At 50.1% G+C, this 11024-nt stretch overlaps 1 protein-coding gene across 1 annotated transcript in view; it reads right to left on the reverse strand.

The window, feature by feature from the left end:
- PRELP (proline and arginine rich end leucine rich repeat protein) overlaps nucleotides 1-9550 on the reverse strand; it is a 12338-nt gene extending 2788 nt beyond the window's left edge. Inside the window, exons 1-2 of the mRNA XM_007448991.1 lie at nucleotides 9432-9550; nucleotides 849-1828 (exon numbers count right to left, since the gene is read on the reverse strand). Of these exons, the coding sequence (XP_007449053.1) occupies nucleotides 849-1812 (964 nt within the window). The 5' untranslated portion in view covers nucleotides 1813-1828; nucleotides 9432-9550. The remainder of the gene's footprint in view (nucleotides 1-848; nucleotides 1829-9431) is intronic.
- Nucleotides 9551-11024: the final 1474 nt, after the last annotated feature.

Below are 11024 nucleotides of genomic sequence, written 5' to 3' on the forward strand. Positions count from 1 at the left end.
GGGATCTTCCCGGACTGGGGCACGAACCCGTGTCCCGTGCATCGGCAGGCGGACTCTCAACCACTGCGCCACCAGGGGAGCCCCAGACCTGACATTTTTGATTGAAGTGAAACTGACTTCGAGCCTCTTTTCTGGCCTGCAATTTTTTATCCCAAGCCCGGGACCCTGTAAATGTAGCTTAGGCAAATTCTGCCTTAACTGTACTATCTTATATGACTAAATCTTCCAGCCTTCCATATAGATTCAGAAAGCACCTGCATACGGACATGTTCTTCTGGCTGCATATTTTTACCAGTTGTATACTCTGAGTATATAGTTGCCTCTCTGTGTATGCTTTTTACAGACTCTTTAAAACCTAGGCTTAGGCTTGGGAAGAAGGCTCTTTCCTCACAGCTGCCAGTTTCTGCAGTGGACAGGCCCAGGACATTTCAGAGTCAACATTTAAATGTCACCATTCTGCTTTTAGGAGAATGCCCAGGGCTCTATTCCATGTCTACCTTACCTATAGATCTGGAGGGCAAAGGAGCTGGGGCTGATGGGAAGGGGTGGAAGAAGAAAAGCTGTTACCCTCCGAGCATGGTATTCTGGGCACTTTATCCATATTAAACTATTAAATCTTCATGTCAACTTTGTGCCATTCTCATTTTACAAATGAGGAAACTTCCCAGAGAGGTCAGATATCCTTTTAAGGTCACATAGATAGTAAGTGGAAAGACCAAGGTTAGAAGACCAGGGCCCCATTGGGTGCTTTTTGCACCCCCCACCATGAGGCTCATGAGAAAGTGTTGAGGCAGAAGAGACTCCAGCTTCCCTCCCAGTGGCTGCACCCCAGCCCTGCCCCCACTCACTCTCGATGCTGTTGTTGTTGAGGTACAGGTGCTCCAGCTTGTTGCTGATGGCGGGCACATTGCTGATCTTGTTGTGCGACAGGTGGAGCACGAGGAGGTTGGAGATGTTAAAGGAGTTCTTGGGGAGGCCCCTGTCTGAGAGCTTGTTGTAGTTGAGGCGAATGAAGGCCAGGTTGGGGAAGCCCTTGAAGTATCCGCTGGGGATGGTCTCGATTTTGTTGCTGTCCAGGTAGAGCTGGTGAATGGCCACCGGGATCTTGGGTGGCATCTTTCTCAAGGTGTTGTGGGCCAGGTTGAGCTGCATGAGGTTTTTAAGGCCCTGGAAGGTGTCGGGCTTGAAGACGCCGTCACTTAGCCTGTTGTGTTGGAGATCCAGGAGCAGCAGTTTCTCCAGCTTGCTGAAGACGCCGGGTGGGATTCTGGAGATATGGTTCTGGCTTAGCCTCAGCTGCTCTAAGTTCTGGGGCAGAGCCGAGGGCACCTCTTCAAGGTGGTTCTTTTCCATGTAGAGGAACACCAGGCTGGGTAGTTTCTCTAGCACTTTCTGGTCCACCTTGCGAATTCGGTTGTTGTCCAGGTTGATCCACCTCAGGCCCGTGGCGTTCTTGAAAGACTCCACTGGGAGCTCAGTTATGAAGTTGTTCTGGAGATAGAGGTAATGGATGCGGGATGGGATGAGAGGGACCTTTCGAAGATTGCGGCTGTCACAGTAGAGGGCAGATGGGAAATCAGGGGGGCAATAGCACTCCCGGGGACAGTCAGGAAAGACAGATGGAGGGCCTGGTGGGAGGGGAGGAGGCAGGTCTGTAGGCTCCGATGGCTCATGGGGCTGAGGAAAGCGGGGTGTGGGCCTGAGTCTGGGCTGGAGCCTTGGTCTGGGTCTTGGTCGTCTTGTTGGCTGGCCTTGGGCCTCTGAGGCCAAGATGAGGAGAAGTGGGAGGAGCCAGCAGAGGGATGACCTCATGATCCAGGTGACGCCCCTGTGGGGAGGAATACAGGAAGTCATCAGCCTGCTGGGCCTCAGTAATGAGAGGTCATGTCTTTGCAGCTAGAGTTGGTCAGAATGGGCTCCACGGGCAGCTGTGGGAGGGACCTGTGGAAGCATCTCCTTGTTTGCCTGTATCCAGCAGGTAAGAAAGTAACAAGGGCTGGAGGGTCTGGATCCCTCTCCCAGAGGCCTAGCCACTGAATGTGTTAAGCCTGCTGTGGAGAGTGTGAGCCATCCTGGTAGAAAGCACATTGGGCTGTGAATCAGGAGTCCCAGGGTTTCCTGGAGAAGACCCTTAACCTCTCTAGCCCTCGGTCTCCCCATTTGCATCATGAGAAAATCATCCCTCCACTATACTCCCCTTATAGGAGGGATGTTAGAATATGTGAGCCATAGAGTCCTGGGGTGTTACATCTGCAGGCTCCTTATGGATCCCATAACTCGGTGGTTTTCAAACTGTGCCCCCATTTCTGTGGAGTCCTCCTGAGAGAGGGAGACCAAGGGGGTGGCCCTGGGGTACCCCCAACCCACCCCTGTGCCAACCTGAGCAGCTCTGTGTTTTTTTAATCTGTTATGTATATTGAGGTTTAGCCAAAGCATTCATTTGAAAAAAAAGTTGCATTGCTAAAAATGTTTTGAAATCCACCAATCAAGTCCAGACTTGACTATTTATAAAAATTGAGTACTGGAGGAAAGAAGTAGCTTGTGAAGGCCAGGAAGCTATGTAACAGCAGACCCAGGACAAAACCCCAGGTCTCCACGGGCTCACAGCGCTCTTGGGAAGGAAGTGCTGCAGGTACCCTTGTGTCTGCCCTTGATCACCCCTCACCCCTAGCGCTCAGCTCAGGGAATGCTGGTCTTTGTCAGCAGGATACACACCAAGAATTTCTCCCCAGATGTGGAGGCCCCTGAGGAAATAAACAAGGAAGGAACTGAAAGCTATGGGGAATACAACAAACTGGTGAATATAACAAAAAGGAAGCAGACTCATAGGTATATAGAACAAACTAGTGGTTACTAGTGGGGAGAGAGAAGCAGGAAGGGGCAATACAGAGGTAGGGGATTAAGAGGTATAAACTATTATGTATAAAATAAATTAGGATATATTGTACAACACGCAGAATATAGCCAATATTTTACAATAACTATAAATGGAGTGTAACCTTTAAAAGTTGTGTATCACTGTGTTGTACACCTGTAACTTATACAATATTGTACCTCAACTATACGTCAATTAAAAAAAAGGCTGTGGGGGTCATTTCTTCTGACCTGGTATTGCTGCTTTCCATATCCATTGGAGTTGGTGGCATTGAGGTAGGATATAAAGAAGAACTTCCTGCCTCAGAGACATAGTGGAATAGGTTGCTAAAGGATGTTTTCGGGTTGCCCTTCCCCTTGGTCCTGATGACACCTCAGACAGGGCCATGTACTCTGAGTTGAATTAAGCTGGGGAAGTTGCAGTAGACCCAAGTCTGCAGATGGAAATTGGCTTCTCCCATAGACTTGCTCCCCTGGCCTGGCTGGGTTACCTGTACGTTCCCCTCCCAGGGCCATCATCCCTGTGACAGCCCCTCTGGTCTCCCTCTGGGGTCTCTGTTTCCACATTGCTTCCAATGGCCCTCCTTGCTGCTGCTTCACAGTTGTGGTGGTCTGTCCCTCTCCTTCCTGGGGTCTGGGACACATTGGAGATGCAGGTTCCTTGGGGTGCCCTGCAAGAGAGTGGGCTGGAGTGTGTCCCCAGCTGCATCTGGACCCTGTGAAGCCTCTGTTCCAGGCTTCCCCTCTCTTTCCTTGGAGCCCACATCTTTCCTTGTGTGACCCAGTGCCGGCTTCAAGGGAAGACGATAGAAGCCCCTCACCAGCTCCTTAGTCCTGAGTCCGATGCTCGGGAGGAGCTGAAAGCGACAAGAAACAGGAAAGAGAACAGAGCCCACCCTGGAAGGGCAGAGGGCATCTCCCCACACCTTTCACACATACCCCCTGGACACCCAGCCTGCACACTCTCACACACACACACCACTCCTCTCCCTGTACCACACGCATAAGCAAACGCACGCTCCTCTGTCGTCTGTGTGCATGAGTGAGTCCTCATAGAGGATACTGAGTATGGGAAGGAAGGGGAGGAAGAAGGCGGAAGACAGATGAGGACGGAGGAGGGAGGAGACTCTGCCCTGCAGCTTCTGTTGCTTCTTCCCCTCCCTCTAAGGTGGTCTCTTCCCAGGCAGACCTCTCCAAGGGGTCCCGGAGTACCATGTCCCCTGGGCCTCCCATCACAAAGGACCTTGCAGTTAGATTCTTGTCTTTACCTCCAGTTGAGGATGTAACAGTCTTAGGGACACACCAAAAGGACTGAGAAGAAAAGACATTCATTGTAAAACCAAACTTGAGTCTTGTTGCCGGACCCCACACCACTTGTAACTGGTGAACCATGAATTAATATGTTACAAGTCCTGTAATTTTCTTGAAGATAGCACAACCATATCGCACATAGATTTTAAAGAGGTGGTGAAAACATTAGTGTACGAAAATCAAACATTTTTAAGAGCCCCAAGTTTTGTGACCTTGAATTTTTTTGCTTTGGCGTTTTTTATTTCCTGATCGCCCAGAAGCCTGACAATAAGCAAGAGTTCTCTCGTGGTGTGAGAAGCCCTAGGGGTGTTTCTTGGTGGTTCAGGGCCTGGGCAGCACTTGGCCTCATTGTCAGGGGTGACAGAATCACAGTTTAGTCACAGCTCCACCTGGCAGGCCTGCCCTCCACTCCTTCCATCCACATGAACACAGGACTTCCACATCCCCTCGCAGAGCTGAGAGCAGGTTCCTACAGAGAAGCTCCTGGGCCTGTTCCGTGGAGAAACTGGATCTGTTCAATTCCCCTTCTCTTAGCCTGTGGCTGAACCATTCTCTGTGTGTGTGTGTGTGTGTGTGTGTGTTTGCATGCGCACACACTTCCTTCTTTAGGAAATAGTGCTCACTTCTAAGGCTTTTCTTATCAGGTAGTGCCCTGTCCTGCTGGAGTCTGGGCAGCCCCCAGAGTCTAAGTCTCCAAACCAGAATTTGTGACAGATTGGAGGTCCTTGGACTCCAAGGGGAGCCACAGTCTTCCTCACAAAGCCCAGAGTCACACCTTCTTATGTTCATGTCTTCCAGAACCTTCTGTCCAGTCATAACAGTGCCTTAGGCTGGGTCGTAAGTGTGTGTGAGTTTTAAATTTCGTATGCCTTTGCAAGCACGCCTCCCAGCTTTCTGCCAGGCTGTGCTCACTGCTTGCTCAATGAACGCATGTGGACCACCTAGAACCACTCACCTCCTGCAGCCTGTTCACTAGCATCGGTTCTCAAAAAGCTGCTCGTTTGTGGGGGGAAAGCAATTGCTTTGACCGACCCAAAATTCACTCCCTCATTTAAGAACATTTTCTTTTTTTCTTTTTAATAAATTTATTTATTTATCTTTTGGCTGCGTTGGGTCCTCGTTGCTGCGCGCAGGTTTTCTCTAGTTGTGGTGAGCGGGGGCTGCTCTTCGTTGCGGTGCGCAGGCTTCTCATCGCGGTGGCCTCTCTTGTTGCGGAGCATGGGCTCTAGGCACGCGGGCTCAGTAGTTGTGGCTCACGGACTTAGTTGCTCCGCGGCATGTGGGATCTTCCCGGATCAGGGCTCGAACCCATGTCCCCTGCTCTGGCAGGTGGATTCTTAACCACTGTGCCACCAGGGAAGCCCTAAGAACATTTTCTAAGAGAGTTTTAAATTCAAATTTCAGCTCCAAGTATTAGAGATTTGGGCTTGAATCCTGGCTCTGACCCTCTTCCTCAGGCCCCAGGCTCCTCAACTGTGTGAGGATCACACACATTAAGGCATGTTGTAGAGCATAAAATCTCTACAGATGGCAGTAGTTTCGTTTATTCATTTATTTGTTTATAAAAGGGCATATTCTCTAGAGAGACTCTGACCTATTTATTTATTTTTTTTAGGCCGTGCTGTGTGGCATGTGGGATCACAGGGTCTCAACCTCTGGACCACCAGGGAAGTCCGAGAGACTGATTTTTAAAGTGAGATAGCCCTGTCCCTGCTTAGCTCATAAATTCATTCATTTAAGGTTCAAACTCCCAGGATCCTTGCAATGTTTAGCCTCAGGACTGGGGGCAGGGTTGAGGTCCACATGGGTTTGCCAAGTCATTAGGGCAAGTTTACGGGTAAATGGCTTTGTATGGAGAGAGTCTAGGATTGGGGCTGGGCTGGGAGTGAGGTTAGGTGTGTCTCCCCGGGTCAGAGAAGGATGACTCCACGCTACTTCCTGGTGTTCTTCTTTCTTGTCAGATTCCCATCTAGTTTGTCACCCCTGAGCCTCCATGGTTTAACACAGCCAGTGACCCTACCATGGAGGATGGGGTTGCCCCTGGACACACCCATGGACATTGGGATGACCCTCTTTCTTTGTTCCCTTCCTTCTGTCCTAAACTCAGACTTCTGAAAGCCATCCTGTTCCCTTTATCTCTTCCTGAAGTCCAGAAGAGAGTTGGAAGCTAGGTGAATCATGTGGTCTCTGATCAGCTGTTAGCAGAGGAGTGAGGCAGGCCCAGCCAGGCTGCCTGAGACTCTTCCAAGGCCTCCAAGTAGGGCTTGTGGGGTCCTGAGGTAAGGAAAGGGTTGACATGGAGGCATGATAAATTCAGCACATCACTGATGCACTGTCCCTTTCCTGGGGAGTGAAATCAGAGTAAGGGTGAGCCTGATTGGGGCAGAGGCAGGGAGCGCATCATGGTGCATATTAGACAGGGGACGTGGGGTCACAGCCCGTCTACCTCGACCTAGTGACGTGACCCTGTTCTCGCCTCAGTTTTCTTATCTGTAAAATGGAGATAACGAAGTCTTCCCTATCCCTATCTTCCTCATCCAGTTGTTTTCAGAAGTAAGTGTGATAAGCAACTTTAAAATATGCTACAGATCAGAAAGTGCTAAAAATCAATATAACACTATTATGGAGAGACAATCTGTCTCCCCAGTGTCTACCACCAGGCAAAGTGTAAACACAGTGTTTTTTTGGCCTCAGGCCACTAGTCCAGAAGAGCAAGTTTTCCATTCCAAGGGCCTGGGGAAGAAACAAGCGTGAGAATGGCTCTAGTCCTCTGACAGCCTGTCACCTCACCGTACCCTTCTCTCTGCCTCCATCCCCTAACATCTCCAAGCCCTGAATAAAACATACGAGAATCTGTCTGAGGCACTGGGTGCTTGTAGATGTGGGTCTCAACCCTGCAACTCTTCAGCTGTTTAGCTGGGTACTCTTGAGAAATCTCTTACCTCTACTAAGCTTCAGTTTCCTTATCTGTAAAATGGGCATACTAACACCTTCTTATCAGATAATTTTGAAGGTTAAGTGAGGAAATGTGTGAAAAGTGAGTGCTCAGTGAATGTTAAGCTTTTATTGACATTATTTCAGAGTAATGGGGTCTCTTTCCCTCCAGCTTGGCCAGAGGACAGCCCTGCCCTCCACCGAAAGGCTGATCTTTGCAGGTGGGCACATGGATTTCTCCCAACTCTCCTACACAGAGCAATTTCCTCCTCTTTGGGGCCTGTGAGACCACACTTGGGTCTCAGAACCAACAAATTAGAGAGAACACAGATGCCCCTGGCCATTCGGGGAACGTTTACTCTGTCCCTCCAATTCAGTAACCCCCACCCCTAGCATTTCTGAAGCAGGTGAGGGGATGCTGACCAGGGACGGTGCACTCTCCTGTCCTCAGCAGGCTGTGGAGTCCCACTGTGACCCATGACTTCCCATCCCAACCTTTTGCACCTAGCTTTTCTGCCCCTTCCAGCTTCTCCCACAGGCCCAATAAATAGGGCTGCCGCCCCCTCCCCCAGGAAGGCGAAGGGGGAGTGTTCAGCCCATCCTCTGTGTGAGCCCTTCAGAACAGACAGCTGTTGGGCAGGGGACGGATGGGGGGGGATCTAGAAGGAATGGAGGGGAGCCCCACGCATGCCCCTGGGGGCCCAGGGCAGGCAGATTAGCAGGTAAGAGGAAACATAAACTCTTTGGAGCTATCTTGGGGGAACTTTCTTTCTGGAATGTTCCCCCACAACATACCTGTCAGTGCTTACAATGAGAAGGGAGGGTGAGAGCTCACAGGAGGTCTTCCCTGTTCCCTCAGGTGCTTGTTTCTACTCCGCAAAAGAGGGTGGCTCACTTGGGACACTCTGGAGCTCCTCCATCAGACAATCCTTGTCCAGGAAGCCACACAGCCCTTCTGCGCAGCTAACTGCCAGAATCCTGGGCTCTTCAATTCCACACAGGTCTCCTTCAGGCCCCTGGTTCAGGTTCTCAAGCCCTAGCTGACCCTCAAGTCCTAAGACAGCAATAGATTCCTGGGTCTTGATCCAGTGGGTCTGGAGCAAGGGGTCCAGACATCTATATTTTTAGTAAGCACCCCTCTCCCGCTCCCCTGCACTCAGGGCATTTGGAAGATCAACCACATTTGGAGACCCTGCTCTAGCCCATGCCCTGCCTGCCTTGGGATAGCACTCTGTGTCGTCAAAGAGGAATGAGTTGGGGAGATGGAGAGGGACCACCCTATTCGGAAACAAGCCCCATTCAGTTGGCCACTTCAGTTTTCCCCTCCCTGATGGATTAAGGAACTACTGTCTTTTTTCCTCTCCCACAGGGACCCCTTACCAATGTGGGATAATTTTGAAGTGGTTTTAAAGAGAAATCTTTTCTAGCTGCCTGCAGAAAAAAGAAATGCATTGCCCCCAGAGCTGGGAATTAGTACCTCCAAAGTCAGAGCTACTAGGAAGACACTGTGCAGGTTGGAAACCTGCTTTTCTCTCTCCCACTCAATTAAATTCTAAAGAATGAAGAAATCCTTCCGGCTCCTGCAGTTGTTCATCCCCTTTCTACTCCGCCTGGACTCAGGACACATGATTTCTTTTGGCTCTGCCATCTCAGTGGGGAAGCACACTTTCTCTTTCCTCTTACAGTTGGGGAGGCATGTGAGAGGGCAAGAGACAAGATGCAGTGTGTATGCGTGTGCCTGTGTGTGTCCCTGCCTGTGTCTCATCACTATGTGCTCTAGCCCTGCATGTCATATGCAGAAGAGTGGAGGTGAATGGACAGGATGCCTTCATATTGTGTGTGTATTTGTGGCTGTGCCTGTGGAGTGAGAGTGCAGCCTCTGTGTGACACGTGTGTGTGCCTGTGACAGTGTGTGACAAAACGTGAAAGGTGCAGAGAAATGGGTTCTAGAGTAGGGTTTCTAAGGGAACTTGATCTGTAGAAATACTGTGTGCAGCATAACTCTGCGCTACAACAAACATCTGTACCAAGAAAGTTTAGCTTTTGCAACAAGCAAATACGAGGGTACAGAATGATGCAGAGAAGGAAGAGGGTGGAGAAGAAATGAGGAAGACTAATTTGAGCTCCTTCGAAAGGAGAAAAATTTTGTGGAAGGAAGGAAAGAAGGATGGAAGGAAGGGAGGGAGGGAGGGAGGGAGGAAGGAAGGAAGGAAGGAGAGGATACAGACTAGATCAATAAACTAGCTTGGATAGAGCAGGAAGAAACTGGCTGGAGGCAGGAGCCTTCCTCCCCATCTCCAGACTGGACTTACCTGCACCACCTGCCTCTCCTCTCAGCTCTGGGTTCAGTCGGCAAGGCTCCCTTCGTTTCCCCCCACCCTTTGGTGGAGCTGTGGCAGCAGAGAGCCAGCTAGAAGCTCTGATCTCCCAGTGGTGTGTGCCTGCCTGTGTTTGCCTGGCTTTTCTTCCACGGATCCTATTGGGGTGGGGAGGTTAGGTTGGGGGAGGGCCAGGCAAATTGTAAGGAGGGTGGGGAGGAGTGAGGAAGGGAGGGGAGAAGGGAGGGAGGGAGGGGAGAAGGGAGGAGGGAGGGAGCTTGGGAAAGGAGGAATGACAACAATAAAGTCTTTATTTAGCAGCCAAGACTCCCAAAGACTTCATCCACACACCAGGCCCACTAACGGACCCATTTTTAATAACATTTCCTTCTGCTGCTACTGCTTCTGGGAGGGAGATTGTTTGACCCATGTTTGGAAAACAGGCCAAATTAACAGAGGAAAAGGAATGAAAAGCGTCAGACTCTTTCATTCCTCCTCCTAACAATTGCCTTTCTTCTAATGCCCCTCACTCCCCTGCTGTTGCATTCCCAAATGTGAGGGGTATGGGATGTGTCCTCTGAGCAGTGACAATCCTTCCCTGGGTCACCTTGTCTAGGAGGTTGCTAAGGGAATGGAGTCTTGCTGCGTGTGAGTTAGCACAAGAGACAGCCTTGGTTTGGCTGCCAGGATGCTCTGAGGACCAGAGAGGGAAAAGTCTGGCCTGGGATCACACTGCTAAGGTAAGGCAGAATAAAGATTTTATGTAAGACCTAAAGTCACTGTCCGTGTGAACAACGTCAGTGTCTTTTTTCAGCTTCTCCATGTATATTACACTCAGGAGAGAGTTGAAGGCTGTATGGTCATCACACAAAATACATGAGGAAACCCAAATGTCCCCTGTCCATGTCATCCCAGAAGACCCTTTCAAGTAAGACCATTACCTCTAACAATTCTCCTCAGTTAAAAAACTGCAACACACTTGTAGCTAAGTGTTAAGTAACAGCCCATTGAAACTTCCTGCCACCTAAGCTGATTACTTAGAAAACTTGATGTTTACTTTTTCTATCATCAGGTCCCTGGAGAGCAGCTTCATTGGAAGCATTAGCTGGGAGAGCATTTTGCGATTGGCTGGCTTCATATAGCCAGACCCTTAGCCTCCTCCAGAAAGAGCTTCCCTTCTTGGAGTCTTGGGGACACCAACTGGTGTAGCTTTACCCCAAGGGAGGTATTTATCTCTTTTTGGTGTGTCAAGGACAATATGAGGTGAAGGCTGGGAAAAGTGGTGGGAAGTCAAGATACCTGGGTTGCTGCTGCAGTTGCCGACTCCTAGGATGGAGCTAGGAGGCGGAATGTGGGGACAGAAAAGTGCAGGGAAGGTGAGGCAGTGGGGAGGTGGCTCTCCAATGTGGTGGATTACAGCTACATTTCCAGAGAGTCAGGACCTGCTCACACTTCCCACCCAGGTTGAAATCCCATCTTGGGGGCTCACTGCTTATTTGATCTGCACAGTAACTGCTGCTTGATTACAGGCAGTGAGTGCTTAAAGCAAGAGAAGAAAGGGCACGATTGTCTATGATCCTTTCCACA

This window comes from Lipotes vexillifer, unplaced genomic scaffold (assembly GCF_000442215.2).
Source record: "Lipotes vexillifer unplaced genomic scaffold, Lipotes_vexillifer_v1.1 scaffold1608, whole genome shotgun sequence".
In the NCBI taxonomy this organism is placed as follows: domain Eukaryota; kingdom Metazoa; phylum Chordata; class Mammalia; order Artiodactyla; family Lipotidae; genus Lipotes; species Lipotes vexillifer.